At 37.1% G+C, this 19,963-nt stretch overlaps 1 protein-coding gene across 2 annotated transcripts; it reads left to right on the top strand.

Moving 5' to 3' along the window:
• Positions 1-11,116: 11,116 nt before the first annotated feature.
• Positions 11,117-19,963, top strand: LOC103720765. 2 transcript variants are annotated; one of them, XM_008810637.4, is made up of 8 exons: positions 11,117-11,754; positions 13,070-13,377; positions 13,746-14,468; positions 15,333-15,461; positions 15,831-16,036; positions 17,994-18,192; positions 18,845-18,967; positions 19,432-19,963. In XM_008810637.4, exons 1-5 carry the CDS (start codon positions 11,487-11,489, stop codon positions 15,993-15,995), a joined length of 1,593 nt encoding a protein of 530 aa, XP_008808859.2. In that variant the 5' UTR covers positions 11,117-11,486; the 3' UTR covers positions 15,996-16,036; positions 17,994-18,192; positions 18,845-18,967; positions 19,432-19,963. The 2 variants fall into 2 exon arrangements, with proteins under 2 accessions (XP_008808859.2, XP_038974898.1); XM_039118970.1 differs by lacking the exon at positions 19,432-19,963 and having other exon boundaries at positions 18,845-19,367.

Raw genomic sequence — 19,963 nt, 5'->3', positions numbered from 1 at the left:
AGAAATGTATAGAAGTCATATCCAAATGTGTTCTCTACCCTGGATCTCTTACTCTTCGAAGGTTCTGCTTCTATTTCTATTTCACTTGTCCTTATTCTACTAGAGCTAATAGCTATACCACTATCTACTCTAGTCCTAAGTAGAAAGGTGTCTTCAAAATATGTTGCATCTCTGGCTTCAATGATGGTGTTGTTACTAATATCATTTTCTTCTGAATTAATCACTAGAAATCTATTGGCATTACTATTGGCTGCATATCCTATGAATATCGCATCCACTGTTTTAGGTCCTATTTTCTTTCTTTTAAAATCAGGTATTTTCACTTTTGCCAAGCACCCCCACACTTTTAAATAGCTAAGATTGGATTTTTTATGTTTCCAAACTTTATATGGGGTTAGATCATTATTTTTAGAGGGAATCTTATTAATATAACAGGCTGAAACTAGAGTTTCTTCCCACAAATTCTCTGGTACTTCCGAGCTTATAAGCATGGAGTTAACCATAAAGTCCTATTCTAACTTTCTGCTACTCCATTTGATTGGGGAGAATAGGATGCAGTCACTTCATGAATGATTCCATGATCTTCACAAAATTGAGTTATGTCATTTAATGTATATTCACATCCCCGATCTGATATAAGAATTTTAATTTTCTCTTCTGTTGGTTCTCAGCTTCGATCTTAAAAATCTTAAATTTGCCAAGCACCTCATCTTTGGTTTTAATTAGGTAAATGTAACAGAACTTGGATAGATTATCTATGAAAGTCACAAAGTATCTGTTACCTCCTCTAGAAGTTCTACCCAGTCACAAACATCACTATGGATCAACTCTAATAGATCCGAATTTCTATTAGCAGATTTAAAAGGCTTCCTAGGGAGTTTGGCTTCTACAACAAATTTGACATTTTCATGGTTCTTAAGATCACTTTTTGGTATTAGATTTAGGTTCATAAATTGCTTAATTGAATTATAATTTACATGACCTAATCCACCATACCAAATAGAAAGAGGTTCTATATTCATAATCAAAGGATTTTTATTTTTTGAAGGAACTATTACATTCAACTTAAACAATCCATCACTTAGGAATCATTTCCAATAAATATTACATAATGAGAAATTACAATCTTATTGGACTTAAAAACGAGATGAAAGCCTTGCTGGACAAGCCAAGAAACCACTAATGAGGTTTCTCCTAACAACTGGAATATGTTGGATGCCGTGCAGGGATAAAATTTTCTAGAGATAAGCTTTACGTCTACACGTCCCACTCCTAGCACACGCGCCTCCAAGCTGTTTGCTAGGATCACAGCTCCTCCACTTGAGACCTAAAAGCTGTCTCAGAGGAGCTAGCGCCGGAAGTCACCATGTTGACTTGAACACTGGTTGTGTGTGGACCCTTCTTCTTGGATTGAAGAGGTTCAGTCTTCTTATATAAACACTGGGAAGACAAATGATTAGTCTAACCACACACATAACAAGAACGGACACCACCATCCTCTTTCTTCTTCTTCTGCTCCTAGGATTAAATAAGTTTCTCATTGTAGTTGTGGTTAGGGTTTTTAGGGTTGTAGGGTTTTTTTTTGAAATTCTTACGGAAGGGTCGGTTTTGATTTTTTTAGTTGAGGCCTCTACATTATATGCATTATTCTTGTGTCCAGTAGAGGTTTTACTCCTGAGCCTATACTGCTTTTCAATTCTAATGAAGTTCAAAACTTGGGTTAGGGTGAGACCTCCTTGAGTATAGCTCAGAGTCTTAGCAAAATCAGATCAGAAAGTAGGTAGTTTATCTATCAAACAGGCTACCTGGAATGATTCATCCAAATTGGTTCCATTAGCCCTAAGCTAGTGGATCATGATTTCAAAATCATGGATTTGGTCATTCATAAGCTTTGAGTCCACCATCTTAAAATTATTGAAGTCGGAGATCTTGAATCTCCTTATCCCAGCATCATCAAGACCATATTTGCTATCTAGGGTGTCCCAGAGTTTTTTGACACTCTTGGCTGTGTAATAGATATCATACAGCCTCTCAGAAAGGGCACCTAAAATTCTAGGGATGCAATGATAGTATATCTCATCAGGATATCCTAGAGAGTGTGCTGGTGGAGGCAAAAGGTTCAGTGTTGGAGGAGGTTGAGTTCCGATTTGAGTTTTGGCGAGTAGCATATTGTGAAGTAGTTGGGTTGGACCCGTTATCAACTTCAGTAGTGCTTTCACCTATGGCTGAGATCAACCCTAATATGGTGAGCTAGAACTGCATTTGGTTCTTCCACCTTCTAAAGTTATGGCCATTAAATTTTCAGGTTTGGCACTAAGGTGGTCACTAGTGTTTGAGGCCATAGGTTCAAGATTATAGAGAAGTGACAAAAATTTGAATGAAGGCAAAAAGTCTATATCAAAAGATTGCACTAAAATTTGTATTGAATTTTTAATGTCTAGTTGATATATCGAAAAAAATAATAACCAGATCAGCTCCAGATCGGTGGTGGAGCACTATGCTCACTTAAGTACCAGCCTTTCTTAGGCACGTATACCTTTTTGACAAGTTTTTCTTTGACACTATTAGTTAGTGGATATAATTACTAGAAATTACACAAATTTGATTTTTACAAAAGCCTAAGTACAAACTTAAATTTGTTGTTACGAATTAACCAATTTTCAAATATTCTATTTGAATTTTCCGAATTAGTAATAATTGATTACTAATTTTGTGCCAGTAAATCAAATATTGTAATTGAGATCTAAAATGTCAATTCAATGAATTATAAGATTTATTATCTTATTAGAATAATTGATTACTAATTTTGTGCTAGCAAATCAATTATTGTAATTGAGAAATAAAATGTCAATTCAATGAATTATAAGATTTATTATCTTATTAAAATAATTAATTACTAATTTTGTACTAGCAAATCAATTATTGTAATTGAGATCTAAAATATCAATTCAATGAATTATAAGATTTATTACCTTATTAGAATAATTGATTACTAATTTTGTGCCAGCAAATCAATTATTATAATTGAGATCTAAAATATCAATTCAATGAATTATAAGATTTATTATCTTATTAGAATAATTGATTACTAGTTTTGTGGTAGTAAATCAATTATTGTAATTGAGATCTAAAATATCAATTCAATGAATTATATGATTTATTATCTTAATAGAATAATTGATTACTAATTTTGTGCTAGCAAATCAATTATTGTAATTGAGATCTAAATTATCAATTCAATGAATTATATGATTTATTATCTTATTAGAATAATTGATTACTAATTTTGTGCCAGCAAATCAATTATTGTAATTGAGATCTAAAATATCAATTCAATGAATTATAAAATTTATTATCTTATTAGAATAATTGATTACTAATTTTGTGGTAGTAAATCAATTATTGTAATTGAGATCTAAAATATCAATTCAATGAATTATACGATTTCTTACCTTATTAGAATAATTGATTGAGATCTAATAAGTCAATTCAACGAATTAGTTATTATGTATTAACCAATTTTCGAATTTTTTATTTGAATGGGATCTGAAAATTACTCCTTGAGGAGTCCAAATGGGGGTATAATTAATCTCTTGGAGGTTAAACAAATTATTACCTTTTTAAAATGATTTACAAAATTATATATTACTAACAAAAAAAATTAACAAACACTTCTTTGGATTGATAGCAATATATCACCTAAATAAGCAAATGAATCTACAAATTACAATTAATAGAAACTCTTAAAAAGAATAATATATATATATATATCTATATATTATTAGGCGTCAAATAAATCTATTTTAGCACAATAGAAATTTATTCTAACACAAAATAAATCTATTAATTTAATAGATTTAAATCATAAAATTGCAAATCCTACAGATCTACTAATATTAAATTTAAAATGAAAGTAAAAGAAAATAGCCTGATTGAAGGTAGATCGAAGCACGTAGATGTTGTCTCAAAGAAGTGTTTGCCCCCACGTACGGATCTTCTGGCAATTCTTCTCAGAGATACGACGATCCTAAACTTCTTCTTCAGTACGTTTTGGAAGAAGCTAAATCGAACCTGATCATACTTGCAGATCCAGTGAAGAACAAAATAAAAGAAATAAAATAAAATATAAAAGAGTAAAAATAAAAATTAGAAGTAGCTAAAAGGAGGAAGGACTTTTCTCCAGATTTTTTCTAATATTTTTCTCTATTTTTTTTGTATCCCGAAAGGATGAAAAACAAGGTATTTATTAGGGTTTTAGTGCAAGGATATATAGGTAATTTATGGACGCGCCTTCCGCGGACGCGTCCGCGCTCTTCACTCGGATGCTGGCAGCGTGGCGCCCGCTGGCGCGTGCCCATTTATTAAAAAAAAAAGGCTCAACGGGCATTTCCAATTTCAAACGCGCATGTGGCCTAAGAAGACCACGTGCGTATTTAATTTTTCCCACAAATGTCTCATAAGAAATGTTATGAAACCAAAAGAAGACGAGAAGAGGGTAATGGACACAATTAAGAATCCTCATCTCTTGGGGGTTTTGCTCATAACCAATATAGCTGAGGAGTAGTTGAACGACCAGCAGAGGGTACCTTCCTCATAATACAGCAGACATCAGTTGTAAGAGGGATGAATGGGCGGAGTTTGGAGCACTTCAAGATCTATGCAAGATGCGATCCAAAAACTACTTTTCATAATTTATAAAGTAATATTGGGCTTTTCTCATGGTAAGGCTGCCCAAATTTATCGTATCAAACGAGATATCTTAATACATATTCAAGATCAATCTTCGGTTGCTTTTTATTTTACTACACTCAAAGTATATTAGGATGAAATCAATGATCTATGCCCACTTTCTACTTATATCTGCAGTGCAATGAAAAAGTTGAACTAGATCTCTCAAGATGAAAAAGTTTTCAATTCCTTATGAGGCACAATGACTCCTTTTTAACCGTTCGGAGCCAAATATTCACCATGGAGCCACTACTTATAGTAAGTAAAACTTTTTCCCTGATTTTGCAAAAGAAGAAACAAAATGCACTACAAATTAAACTGATGTAGTCTCTTGAAGGCACTGCCATGCCTACTTCACATTTTGACAAGCATGATTCTAGTCATTCCAATAACCAACGAGGAGGTCGTGGCGGTCGAAGACGACCACACTATGATTACTACAATAATCTTAATCACACACGTGACACTTGTTACAAATTACATGGCTATCTAAACCACCGTAGAGGAACCAAAACTCCTACTCCCACTGTAAATCATATTGCCAATAGTGAAAATCCTCTTGGCCCATCTATTGTGCCCCGACTCACGCCTGAGCAATATGTCCAAATGCTATCCATATTAAGCATCGACAAAACCACCATTTTCATCAATATAACAAGTATTCCCTCTAACTCACAACCCGTGATATTGGTAATTGACATAGGTGCTTCTGACCATATGGTTTCTGACTCTAATCTTCTTTTATCACTTGAACCTTTACCAACTCATCAATTTATTAAACTACCTACTAGAGATATAGTTCAAATAACCTAAAAAGGAACCATTAAAATATACCCTTATCTCGAGTTAACAAATGTTCTTTACATACTTTCAATTTAAGTTTATCATCCATTAGTAAGTTTACTAAAACATATAATTGTGTTGCCATCTTTTTTTCCGACCTCTGTGTTTTTCAAAACTTGTCAATGAGGAAGCTGACTGGTTTGGGTAAAGAAAAGGATGGTCTTTACTATTATAAGGGTTCAATTTCTCCTTCTTCTACAGCTTATTGCATCCAGTTGTGTCTTTGGCATAATCGTTTGGGTCATTCGTCAACTCCAAGATTAAAGATTTTAGCCCAAGATATTTTTGTTCCTCTTTCTACTTTTCAAAATAAAATAAATTCTTATACTATTTGTTCTCTAGCCAAACAAACTAAAGTTTCTTTTCCTACAACTACTTATGTTACTTCCACCGTTTTTGAACTTATTCATATTAATATTTGGAGAGGTTATTCTATTCCATTTCATACTAGTGCACGTTATTTTTTAACAATTATGGATGACTTTCATGTTACATATGTATTTTTCTCATGTGATTCAAACATGAAATATTTTATTTGCTTAAGAAATTTATTGCTCTTGTAGGCAACTAATTTTCTCATAAAATTAAAACGGTTAGAAGTGATACAGGGATGGAATTTATGGATCATCAATTGCAACCTTATTTTGATTCTTTAGAAATTATTCATCAAACATCTTGTATTAGCACGCCACAATAAAATAGTACAGTTGAGCGCAAATATAGATACCTCCTTGAAGTAGCCCGAGCATTACATGTTCAAGCAAACCTGCCAACCCAATTTTGGGATGAATGTATTTTAACTACAACTTATCTTATTAATCGACTTACTTCTCCTATTTTAAATAGTAAATTTTTTCATTAAATGCTTTTTGTTAAAAAAACTCTCTTACCACCATTTATGTTCCTTCAAATGTCTTTGTTTTGCTTATATCTAAGCCAAAAATAAATTTGGACCTCGCGCACATAAATACATTTTTGTAGGATATCCCTATGACCAAAAAGACTACTGCGTGTATGGCCTACTTGAGAAAAAATATTTACTAGTAGGGATGTCAGTTTTTATGAATCAATTTTTTTCATTTGCCAACACATCTCACATTTTTTCTTCCTCCCAATCACCAATTCTTCCTCATATTACTGATAATGGTGATGAACCCATTCTCTCTACTCCTTCAATTGATCTTCCATCTTTATCTACTCGGCCTTCTTCCACTTCTAATTAAGATTCCATCGAACCAGTTGATCTTCTTAAAACATCCGTCGATCCGCCTCCAAAATGCTCCATAAGGATCCGACGTCCTTTTGAGTGGCTTTAAGATTTTCAGTGCTCTCAAATTTCATTCTTTTCTTGCCCATACCAAAACAATCTCGTGACAGGTGCTAAGTACCCACTCCAAAATTATCTTTTTTTTTAATAAATTTTCTAGCTCTCATTGTGATTTTCTAGCTTCTATTTTTTCTTCTCAAGAACTCAAGTCTTTTTCCTCAATAATAAAACATGCTCATTGGCATGATGCTATAGCCGATGAAATTAAGTCTTTAAAGTTTAATCATACTTGAACCGTGATGCCACTTCCATTACGCAAATATGCCATCGAATGCAAATGGGTATATGAGATCAAATACAAGTCCGATGGTAGTATTGAACGATATAAAGCAAGGCTTGTTGCTAAAGACTGCACTCAAGCTGAAGGCCTAAATTACTATGAAACATTTGCTCATATTGCCAAATTAGTCACAGTTCATTGTCTTGTTACCATTACAGCTACCAAATAATGGCATTTGTACCAGCTTGATGTCAATAATCCCTTCATCCTTGGTGATTTAAATGATAAAGTTTATATGCAACTGCCATCGATTTTTTTTCTAAAGGGAGAGAAAGGAGAACAATTAGTCTGCTATCGCTTCACTCAATCAGTTGTCGATTATTCACTCTTTATCCTCAAATCCAAGGGCAACATCACCATTGTGCTTATTTATATTGATGATATACTCATTACTGAGAGTGATCTTTCTTCCATTGCTTACACTAAATCTTTCCTCCAACATCAATTTTGAATTAAAAATCTTGACGCACTTAAATACTTCCTGCACATTGAAGTTGTACTCTCCAATAAAGATATTTTTCTCTCTCAATAGAAATATATCTTAGATATTCTTGGAAATGCAGTAGTTTTAGGTACTAAACAAGCATCACACCCCGATGGAGCAAAATTTAAAATTATCATATGATGTTGGAGAATCTTTGCATGATCCTAGACTATATAGATGTTTGTAGGTCGTTTAATCTATCTCACAATTACTCATCCAGATATTACCTTTTCTATCAATCTTCTTAGTCAATTTATGTAGGCACCATGCTAACTCATATGGACGCTGCTCTTCGAGTTTTAAGATACCTAAATCACGCCTTGGCTTTGGTATCATCATGCTTACTTCGAGCAACTTTCATCTCAGTGCTTATTGTGATGCTGATTGGGCAACTTATTCCACTACTCACCGTTCTATCATAAGTTATTACAGTTTTCTTGGTAATAGCCCTATCTCATGGCGCACAAAGAAATAAAGTATTTTTTCTCGCTCCACCACTGAAGCTGAGTATCGATCAATGGCCTCTACCACTTGTGAATTAGTTTAGCTCAAAATGCTGCCCGCTGACTTGTCTATTCATATTGTAATAACCAAGCGGTACTTCATATTGCTACCAACCCTATATTTCATAAGTGGACAAAATAAATCGAAACAGATTGTCATATCGTTTGAAAAAAACTACAAGCAGGCACAATTCAGACCAAGTATGTTCGAAGTGACACCCAGCGTGCTAATATTTTTACCAAAGCTTTGGGTCGTGATCATTTTTTTTTTTGCTAAAACATATTTATAATACAGTTCTAGTATGGATATATCCAATATGATCAGAAAATATAAATTTCGGAGCGCATTAGGCAGCTCCCCTTTCCCAACCCACAAAGTGCCCCTGGAGTGGCTAGCCATATACGAAGCCACCCAGTCCGTAGCTCCGTTTGCCTCTTTGAAAATATGCTTGGCGCGGATCAGTTTTTTTATTTGCCACACAAGTTGGCTGTTACGGATCTATACGCACCAACTTGAGGGGGAGTGTTACAGTTGTCAGAATCATATATAATCTCGTCTATTATTGTATATACGATATTGGATCTCACAACCACCACATATTGCATGCACAATCTTAATATATCAGCTCTGATCAATCTCCAAAAATCATAGGATCTAATTGTAATATTCAATTTTAGTATTTGTACCAAATAATAGGATTTTGTTATTATATTATACTATATCCGAGAGCTCAACTTGTATATAAAACACACGAGTGCCATGAACAAAAGCTTATTTTTAATACAAATATCTCATGCTCTAAACCAATTCATTATTATAGAGATGTTGTTAGGTGGTCAAAAAGCCAATGATCAAGCTTTCTTTCCGCCCTATGAATTTAATCAAGCTATTTTATATTCCACAGTAGATAAATTCAAACTTGAATACGCACAAAGTTTGACCTTGTTTCCTGTGAGATGATCCGTCTTTCTCAACCAAACAAAGAAGTTAAAAGGCTAAATGGACCCAGACTCTCATATACGGTCGAGATCTTAGAAGGGAGCTAAAAGGCAACCTAGGGGGGGCCACATTACTGTCTCTATCGGGCAAGTTGCCTTAATATATATGAATGCTAGTTTTCTAGAAAAGATTCAAAAAGTGGGCCTTCGCACTGAATATGATCTCACAGCGGCCATACCCCTTTCTCTAGAAACAGATGATCTAGATTTTATTCTTGGGCAGTGCATCTTAGACTGCAGATCCTTTGCTCTCATGCGCATGGCATGCAGGTTTGATCCATGAATAATGGGACACTTGCTTCCAGGCCTGAAGTATTCCATTTTTCACCAAAAAAAAAAAAAAAAGTATTCCATTAAACACGCCCATGACGAGGAGAGCAATTACTGTTTTTCCTTCTAAAGGGTAATGGAACATCTATAGTGCTAGATATTAGGAAAAAGAAAAATAGGCTTATATGCTAGATATTGGCCTCCAAAGCCTTTTGCAAGTATTCTTCCCAATCTCCTAGCAAAAGAAAAAAACAAAATATTCTATAACTGCGTTGTGAGTTTAATAAATTGATCATTGTTCTTGTCACCCTGAAAAATCTACTCCACATTCCTTGTTCTCTTCATGCGGTAAGTGACGGACAAAACATGTTGGAATTGGTCCCGCTTTTGATCAAGACTCAAGTGGCATGACTAGATGCTTCACTTAAGCGGATCTTTGCGGTCATCGATTGTCTCCATAAAATCTAAATAGCTTATTTCCAAAAGAAAGAAGAAAGATTTCACATACTGGACAGGCAAAATCTGCTCTTCCCGTGAAAGATAGCGTCTGTAAGGATAAACTATTTGATGAATTTAGGTCTCAGTTCCCAACGGGATAGTGGCAGGTAAACGACACACATGAGGCTCGTGAGGAAGAGCCGCCGGTCACTGTACCAATCTCTCAGTCCCAGCTTTTGCTTATCTCACCGCGACGGTCCCTCCCTCTGCCGCTCCTGTTCCTACCTCTTAAGTCTAAATGCCGTGAGCGGTCTAATTTTCTCCGGTACGTGTACGTGGGCGATGCACCGAATCACCGAAATATATCGGCCGCGTTAGTTAGAAGCCGGCACTGTCCGCTTTGCTCCATCATCTGACCGTTACCTCCCCCTGTCGATCTCGTTCAGGTGCGCTCGCCCCCTCGTCGCTCGCCACGTGGCATAACGCCAGAAGGGCCATGTGGGCCCCCCGCGGTCAGGTCCTCGCTTCCCCAACTTCGGTTTTCGGTCCGACCACGATCCGCCCCACCAACCAACGGTCACGTTCTCGGAAGCAGCGCTCTGATTATAATTCTGCCCCTGAAGCTTGCATGCAATGACGACGCTGCCCTTCCCGAGGTCGCGCCGCTCTTCTACAACTGGGGGCCAGCTACGCGTCCATTCGCATCCACAAAATGAGTAAGTTGTGATGCCTCTGCGTCGCGCTGGTCGTCGCGATGGCTATATACTTTCCTTCTCCTTGGTGGCCCCACCGTCAGATCATTTCACGTTGTCATATGACCAAGCAGCGTATGTACCCCGAAAAAAAAAATATGACCAAGAAGTGGGCCCCATAAGACCGGCTCCACTTTCAAATTTCTCGCTCTACCACCGCGGGGCCCACTTTATGTGGGATGAATCTTTTTTCTTTTTTCCCGCAGCGAGACTGAAGGCAGACGTCATAGGAAGACTCAGATTTCGATCCAACGGTTGGTTTCTCATCCTTATTCCTGGACCGACCGTTTGGGATTCATCGCCCTTAGCATTAACAGCTGGCGCGTAACTGACATTAACTTAACAAAGAGCTGATTAAATTCCATCAACCCATCAACGATCGTCGTTAAATTCGATTTTGATAGTCGGCACAAATGAGAACACGAAGATTTCAAATTATTGCAGAATAATATAACGATTAGGGACTTTAATGCAATAAAAACCATCGCCACCCCTCTCTCTAACTGAAGCCGGGAGGTTCTGTACTTCGTATTTTTATTTTCCGTTTTTTTTCCTCTCCGCTGATTCCTATTGGACTCTTTCTTCCGTCCCCTCTCTCGGAACCCTGGCGCATGGCGTTTCCGATCGATCCGCCACCGGCCTAGAGCCCGTTAGGAAATGGCCGAATCGCCACCGAAAGCCGGAACCCCCGATCTCTTCTCATCGCCGTCTAGGGTTTCGCCAGATTCGGCCTCTCCTCTCCCGCTGTACTCTCCCACACCGCCGCTGCTGATTCTCGCGAGCTCTACGACGAGGGAGTGATCGATTGGAGTCCGGGAGAGGGGGTCTGGTTTCTGGCGGCGTTCCGACGGGAGCTGCGGCCATGGCCACCGGGGGAAAGGGGAATCTCGAGAGGGTCCGGAGGGGCCTTAGGACGGCCTTCTTCATGCTGACGATGGTGGCGTCGCTGCTCGTTTCGTCGGCGCCGGTGCTCGTGGCCGTCGGGGACGTGACGGTGTCGCTGGCGCTGGCGTCGAGGTTCGCGTGCGCAAGGTGCTACGGCGTCAAGGACCACATGGAGAGATACGGCTTCAAGAGCTCGCTCATGGATATACCTCTCGTTTCCATCATCCGATCTCTTATAATCACATGTATAGCTTTGCTCTTCCTCACTCCGTTGGTTGCTTTCCGATCTTTTTTTTCTTGGCTGATTCCTCGATGATATGTCGCGCAATCAGAAATAGTAGCCTGGCCGAGAACGTATTGGAATTTTTGATATTACTTCGCGATCTTACTTTTTTGGGTTCGTTTTCCAACATGATTGGTATGATTAATCTTCTCTCGAATGAGAATTGGTGCTTGGTTTTCATGAACAGAAGATGGCTTTTAGTTTTCAGAATTGGAAGGGAAATCATCTTTGCCTTTTGTTGGAAATGATTACCAGTTTAACAATTTTTTTAGCTTTGAGCAGAAAAAGAAGTTTTCTTTATTTTCCTTTTTTTTTTCTCGTCTTTCTTTCCTCCTCTTCTTTTCTCTTCATGAGCTTTGCTTTTTCTCTGGTCTTTTTAAAGCTATTTTAAACTTTTTTCCTCAATTTTCATAGTTTTCCCTTTTTTTTCTCCCGGAAAAGGGTTAAACTTCTGTTGGAAGACGGCTTTTATTTTTTTTCCCCCATCGAATTGAATTGTAGATAGGATTAAGTTGAAAATATTCACAGCTTCTCTAATTGGTGAATCGAGATGCGGTGTAAAATCGAGACCCTAATTTCTTTTAACGTGTATTAAATAATTTTGGGACTTTTTACTCACAAAACCTATCTGTAGGTTTGAAAACTTAGAAAGACTTTCCTTTTTCTTTTTTTTTCCTCCCACATAGACCTTGTTTAACATAATATTCAATGAAGCTTTGTTTTCTTTCTGTTCCTCTTGCTTTCTCTCTTCTGTTATTTGCTTAATTCTTTCAATAAGGAACACGTTATGACTCTTTTTGGGAAAAAATCCCTTTTCAATGAATCATTAGCTATTCTTTTATTTAAGTTGGCAATCTTCACACTATATGTGTGTGTGTGTGTATATATAAAATTTATTTTGGGTACATGAAGTGTTTTCATGAAATGAATTAATCTAAACGACACAAATGGTGGTGGATTAAGACTTATTACTAAAAAAAATACCTTTTTTCTTAATGACAATTCTAAAGATTTTGGCAGTATGATATTTGCCAAATTTCTTTAGAACTTTACAAAGTGGAAACATATTTCAAAGCATATTTTTTTATTCATGAACAGAAAAAAAGAAAATGAATATTCTTTCACCTGTAAACCATCTCTGCTTCTTCTTTTATATTAATGATTAATTATAATGAGAGAAAAAAATTCTACTTAAGATCAGATTCAAATCCCTTGACAATACATTTGGTTTTTCCAAGTACTTATATCCCATGCACGATCATATCTTCATCTTGCAGGTGTTTATTCTTTGTGCGATGGTCCTGAGCTTTCCCATGGTCCATATCTTGGAATAGTAACACTCTGTTCCCTAGCTTCGGTGCTCATCCTGTCGGTTAAGGCTTGTGTTTACACTCCTATCTCTGAGTTAGAACCTGAACATTCACCATCATTGGCGAGAGAGAGACTGCATTTAAGAAAATCATGGGGGATGCCTGTTCTTTTCCTTTCTTCATTGGTCTTTGCACTTGGTCATGTTGTAGTTGCTTACAGGACAAGCTGCAGAGCACGGCGGAAGCTCTTGTTTCACCGTGTAGATACAGAATCAGTATGTTCATTTCATGTACATTTTTCTAATTGTTATTTTCTTGATTCAAATGCTTCTATGTGCTATATTTCCCCTATATCTGTACTTCAGAATTTATTTTATATACTATTATCCTTTGTAAACTTACTTATATAGATATACAAATTTTCTTTTTTAACTGCAAGTATATAATATATAAACAGAGCAGCACTTCAAGTTTCTGTTTTTTTTTTCAGTATCATGAAGTCATCAAAATACTGCTTTTGAGAAAAGAATTTGTTTTCTGCATTTCTTTTTGACTTCTGAAGTGTTAGTCTTGTCGAGCATAGAATGCTGTTAATATCATCCATATCTTATTACAGCTAAATTCCTCTTATTCTATATATCAGGTCCTCACATGCAAGAATATGTTTTCTGGTTACCATAAGATCCCTCGATCTCCCACACCTTGTGGAAGAAATTCAAAGAGTGACAGTGAAATGAAAAGAAAAGCAATAGTTCGTGATGGGCGCGACCTTCCGATCAGTTTTCTTGCAGACATTGATAGCTTGTTCATTGCCTGTCATGGGCTTACAGTTCATTATAAGCTCAGTCTGTTTGACTCACCAAGCTCTTATTCTTTAACCTCCTCACCCTTCCATGAATCTAGTCCTGATGTGAGCCCACCAAGCCTTTCCTCGGCAGGGCTTAAACTTGAAAGGCCTTTGACAATTCCATCTAAAAGCCACCATCGTCTCAACAGAAGCTTTAGTAACCAATTCCAAAATTCGTCTCTGTATGCACCACTATTAGCAGAATCTGCAACTCCGCCTCCATTCCACTCTGATGATATTCCTGTTCTGAGCCTTGATGATGGCAAAAGTGATGGATATTCATCTAGTTCTGTTAGTCTGGGAACCGGGGTAGAGGATAGGGGGAAGTTTGCTGTGATCTTGGTCCATGGGTTTGGAGGAGGTGTGTTCTCGTGGAGGCATGTGATGGGTGTGTTGGCTCAGCAGATTGGCTGCACAGTTGTGGCTTTTGATCGGCCTGGGTGGGGATTAACGTCTCGCCCACGCAGGAAGGATTGGGAAGACAAGCGATTACCAAACCCATACATGCTAGAATCCCAGGTGATTCTTCTACGCTTTATGTCCAGTTCCATATGTTGCTGTTCGTTCAAGTCTTTTGCAAAGCTAAATACATACATGTATAGAATCTTTAGCACATGTTACTGGCTCTCTTTTCCAGTTGCTCAGTGCTTCCTTAGGAGAAGTTGTTTACTTATTATTTCTAAGACATTAAAACCTTATTGTATATTTTTATTTCATGCCTTTTATGAGAGTAGAAAATCAATTTCTGTTTATTTTTTGTCCTATCCATTCTCTCTTGGTACTGTTATACTGTCTCCTTCTGATTTACATCATCCTTCGATGAATTTAGGTTACTTCTTCAAATGACTCTGCCTTGTTCCCTCAGAATGGTCGACTTGGTTTACAAGTCAGAGGTTATCAATTGTTGCCAGAAACTTATATTTGTTTATTTTGTTTATCTATGTTGTTGGTATTCTCAGTTGGAGTACAGGATGGAAGCTTTAGCAGATCTCTTTCGTGGAGATATTTTCTGTGTAACTTGGATATGTCTTTTCTTCACCATATTTTCTTAGTTTACCTACCAGATGTGCTATTTATATGTTTTTCTTTCCATATCTTCTTAGTATTCCATTTGTAATGTATAAATTTTCTTAATTATACATGTGAAGTAATTGTAATTAGTTCTTTAAGTCTTCGGATTAACTTTTGGAAAGTGGCTTGGAACGAGATATCATGAAATCCAGAATAGTTGATGGCCATGTGTCATATGTGCACAACTGTAGGTTTTGCATCATTTGACAGTTATTCAAGGCATTCTTTCCAATAGTTTTTGACATATGGTCTTTGTTTTTACTCATGTTATGGATTTTGAAGAAGTTGATCCTTTGTCATAACAATGTGTAGGTTGACCTTCTTATTTCCTTCTGCTTGGAGCTGGGCTTTTCATCTGTGATTTTGGTCGGACATGATGATGGAGGCCTTCTTGCTTTGAAAGCTGCAGAAAAAGCACATGCCTCTGGTCAATCTGCCAATGTGAGTTACAGGATTATGCCTTTGATGGTATATCTTGATATTATTGTGATCTAACCCCTTTCATGGAAACAACCCTTCCATATGCGGGTGTAAAGCTTTATACATCTGACCCTCCCTAGACCCCCCACAATTGCGGGAGCCTCGTGCACTGAGACGCCCAACCCTTTTGCTAATTTATGTCTGCACTGAGACGTACATGTAGAAATCATGTGAATGGAATTTGTAGGCATATAATGCTAGGTGAACATTAGCATTATTTTGAAAAAAACTTCTCCTTTGCAGAGTAATTACTAAGCGATGCTTGGTATCTCTTAAAATTTTTCTGGTCCGCTAGCTTGTTTTCTGAACTTCAATGCTTGCATCTTTTAGATTGAAGTCAAGGGAGTCGTACTTGTTAGTGCCAGCTTATCAAGAGAAGTTGTTCCTGCCTTTGCCCGAATTCTCTTGCATACTTCACTGGGGAAGAAGCACATGGTCCGTCCTTTGCTGCGTACTGAAATTACTCAAGTCATTAACCGCCGTGCATGGTATTGATGCTACCAAGCTAAACAACAGAAGTTTTAAGCCTGTACAAGGTATAATTGATTATTTGATACCTACTCTGTTTTCATCTTTATTTTCATAAGCATAACCTGTCCTAACTAAAAGCCTATTATTTGCACTCTTTTATCCGAACATGTTGGTTCAGTGCTTGATTTTTTTTGACTCATAAACTCCTTGGAGTATAAATTTCCCTTCTTTCTCCTTGTATATTGTCCTTTCGAAAATGGAAATACTTGTAGGAAAAGAAATACTCAGTGGTTTTATGGATTTCTTTGGCGATGTTGTCTCGTGTTGGTGTTAACTTCTGGCACAATGCTTTTGCAAAAAAAAAACTTAATGAATCTCTTGATCACTTTGATTTGGAGCAGAAAATTCATTGAATTGCAGATTATGCCTATCAAGCATGTAACATTTCATTTAAAATGTGGAATATGGTGAAGTAGCATCTCTCTCTCTCTCTCTCTCTCTCTATGTGTGTGTGTGTGTGTGTGTGTGTGTGTGGTGTGGATCCTTCTGATATCTCTAAATTTTAGCTTGAGCCTCTCTTGATGTTATGAAACATAACTGACAATAATGTATTCCGAGCATTTTTTGATTATGTCAGCTTCTATATACATATACAAATGTTACGTCCTCATGAAACATAGTTTCTTTAAATAATATGCCTATTGTTCTTAATAAACTGTTTATTTAGGAGCGGTGCCAATTCTAAGTCTCCCATAATCGGAAGCACCAACTTGCATGTAGCATGTTATTATTTGCTATAACACAACATAATCTGTGTATGAAGTAGTTAGTTACTAGCACAGCTGCCAACATATGACAAGGTTTTTACCTTTTAATCTTGTCTCTCAAGTTTGGTTTTCTATGACTGTCTAAGATCTTATGACGGATTTTTGGCATTTAGAGCCTTTAGTCAAATAAGTAAAAAAGTTGCTATTTTGGTAGTCTAATCCAAGGTTTTATATCCTGTGGGATGAAGGATGTCCCAATTTCTCCATGGAATGGGACGTCCGCTATCTCGTCCTGTTCTAACAGTGGTTCCGGTCATGCATCCTGGTGGATATCCTCCGTCTCTCTTCCCTCTTCCTTCCTTCCTTTCTTTCTTTCTTTCTTCTTTTCTTTCTTTTTCTTCTACCTTCACTTCTTTTCCTTTCTTTTTTCTTTTTTCTTATCCCTTATTTTATTTATTTATTTTTTCCTTTTCTTCTTCTTTCTCTTTCCTTCTTCCTTCTTCCTTCCTTTCCTTTTCTTCTCTCTGCTTTTTTTCTTTCATTTTCTTGTTATTCTTTCCATTCACTTTTTTCTTTTCATCATTTTTCCTTCCGTTGTTTTTTTCCCTCTTTTTTCTTCTCTTCCTGTGTGGAATTGGTTTTGGAGTTCCGACCACATCCCGATCTCTTTTTCTCACAGAAACGGGACAGGACGACTGGGACGCACACCATCCCACCAGAATTGTAAAATCTTGATCTAATCTCCTGTTTCTAAACTCAAACCTTTTCTTAGCAGAGAATTGTATATGCTTTGATTAAATTTTGTGATTGCTTGAACATACTAAGTCGTGAGTTAACATAAAGCAATGCAACTTTGTTTCTGAGTGGGGAGTTAAGAGTGGTCATTTTTATGAGTAGATTCGTTGGTTTTTGTTTTGTTTCGATTTGAAGGGCAAGATAGGGAAGGGATCAACTAGATATCCTAATGCTCTATAGTCCATGAAGTGAAGTCTATGCTAGCATATCATAGTGCAAATTGGAACTAACTGCCCAAAATCTATTTTAGAATCTAAACAAACAACTTAGAACTAGGATGTAAGTGTAAACATAAGTGGGAAGGGTAAAAAATGCATTTTTTGTTTTGGGAGGCATATATACAGAGTCAATTTTTGGAAAAAAAAAAATCTTAGTTTTAAAGCTGTTGTGCAGTGCCTGCTTATGCAAAAACTATGAAGCATGCTATGTTTTAGTTCAAAACTGATATCCCTTTATACAGGCCCCATTATTTGTGGAAGGTTGGGATGAAGCACTACATGAGATAGGACGGCTGTCATTTGCAACAGTTCTCTCCCCACAAAATGCAGCGACGTTGCTGAAATCTGTAGAAGAGTTTCCAGTATTGGTAGTAGCAGGTGCTGAGGACGCACTTGTTTCTCTTAATCAGCTCAAGCATGGCTTCACGGCTTGTAAATTCGGTAAGTTTCACAGCTTCAGTTTTGCTTTAATTCGAGCACTTCTTCATACTTCGGGGAGAATAACATTATGTTCTTGTCTACTATATAATATACTGTGTGGTTATACTGAAACTGCTATGCATCTTTGTACATTTATTCATTTGAAGGGAATGGTATCAAATAAAGTTAATGATGGAAGTTTTGGACTACCCTTCCATTCAAAAATTTATAGTATTCTGCTTGCATATCTTGTTTGTTAGTAGCTATTATTTGTTTGTTAGCGCATCTTATACAAGTTTTGCTTGATTATGGATTTGTTCTTCTTCCTCAGCACACCTTCATAATTCTCTATTCTACTTTGAAAATACGTAAATCTCTTTTTTCTTTGATTCCCTGATTCCCCTCTCAATCCATGCCCATTTCCTGTTATCTTGTTTGCTGGCTTTGATTTAAGACCTTACAAGCACTAAAACCGAGATCCCCTTCAGGCATTGCACTGCTACTAAACTAGGTATAAGAATAATATTGCCTTCTTCTATACATCCCTATCTCCTGCAGTAGCGAGTAATTCTGCTATAGAAGATGGTTGGGGCTAAGGAAAACTGTTTAGCATAGCAATTTTTTTTCCAGATGTTTCTATTAATTCTTGTCATGTTGCCATAATATCTTGCAGAGGCTTGTTGCAGTATCAGGGTGTGGACATCTGCCACATGAGGAGTGCCCAAAGGGCACTGCTTGCTGCTCTTGTACCTTTTATTACTAGATTGCTACCATCGACAGACACCTTCCAAAGACGGTAGCATATTTATTTCTTGATCTTTTTTACACATATTTCTTTTTTTTTCTTTTCGTCTCATGGGGAAGGAAGCAGAGCTCTAACTGTATATGCCTTCTTTTTTTGTTGGGGTTGGGGTGGGTTATGCTGTTTGAGTTTAGTTTTGGAGCCAGACCGATTACTCAATCAGGTTGCTAGAGCTCCATATTTTTGTTGGCGTCATCAACTGCTTATATGTAATCTTTTGTCGATTGGAACCCATGATTTCCATGAAGCAAGCTAGATCTGTACAGTTTGTGCGGCTACTGCTGCATCAAAAATGTTGTTCGTTTGATGTATCAGTTATATAGTTTGGATGTTTAACATTTTATGAAAAAAATGTTGAAATTAATAGAAATCGTAAAATGCCGTTCCTTTCATATAAATTTCTGGCATATCTTTTTCCCTCCTTAAATTGATGCTAAATGTTCTTGCATCCATTGCAGCTGATCAAGCTACCGTTCTTTCATGATCATCCAAGGTTTTGTGATCCAAAATATAGTGGGCTCAAAAAATGTTCTGCAGTACTTTCAGGAATCATCTTTGTTTGTGTGAGCACTATCCTATGCTCACCCCTCTCACCAAGAAATTATGCCCTACACTGCAAAACCGCCCTCTCGTTTCTTCAGAGGTGTGCCGATATGAGCGCTTCATGAATAGGGTCTATAGGAACGAGTGCTGCGATTGGTTGTGGCAGACTATGTGGTGCATGCAATGTAGGGTATAATTTCTCCTAGGTTACTCGCCGTCTTGCCTAGACGGCATGAGATGGTTACAATAAGTTGTCTTATCCTGCATCTCTGCCTCTGATGCTGCTTCCCTGAATGGAAAGGAGATGATGTGCCGTGGTTTCTAGCAACCACGAAGTGCTGATGCCGAGAGGTTGTCTTTGCGAGATGGGGCTGGCTTTTACTTCTTGAGGATGAATCGTAAATATCAACAGGATAAATTTTATATGTAATATTGATATAATGTTGG

Source organism: Phoenix dactylifera, unplaced genomic scaffold (genome assembly GCF_009389715.1).
Source record: "Phoenix dactylifera cultivar Barhee BC4 unplaced genomic scaffold, palm_55x_up_171113_PBpolish2nd_filt_p 000454F, whole genome shotgun sequence".
NCBI classification, from domain to species: domain Eukaryota; kingdom Viridiplantae; phylum Streptophyta; class Magnoliopsida; order Arecales; family Arecaceae; genus Phoenix; species Phoenix dactylifera.
The sequence above is the reverse complement of the archived record's forward strand: the minus strand, read 5'-3'. Positions and strand labels throughout refer to the sequence as shown.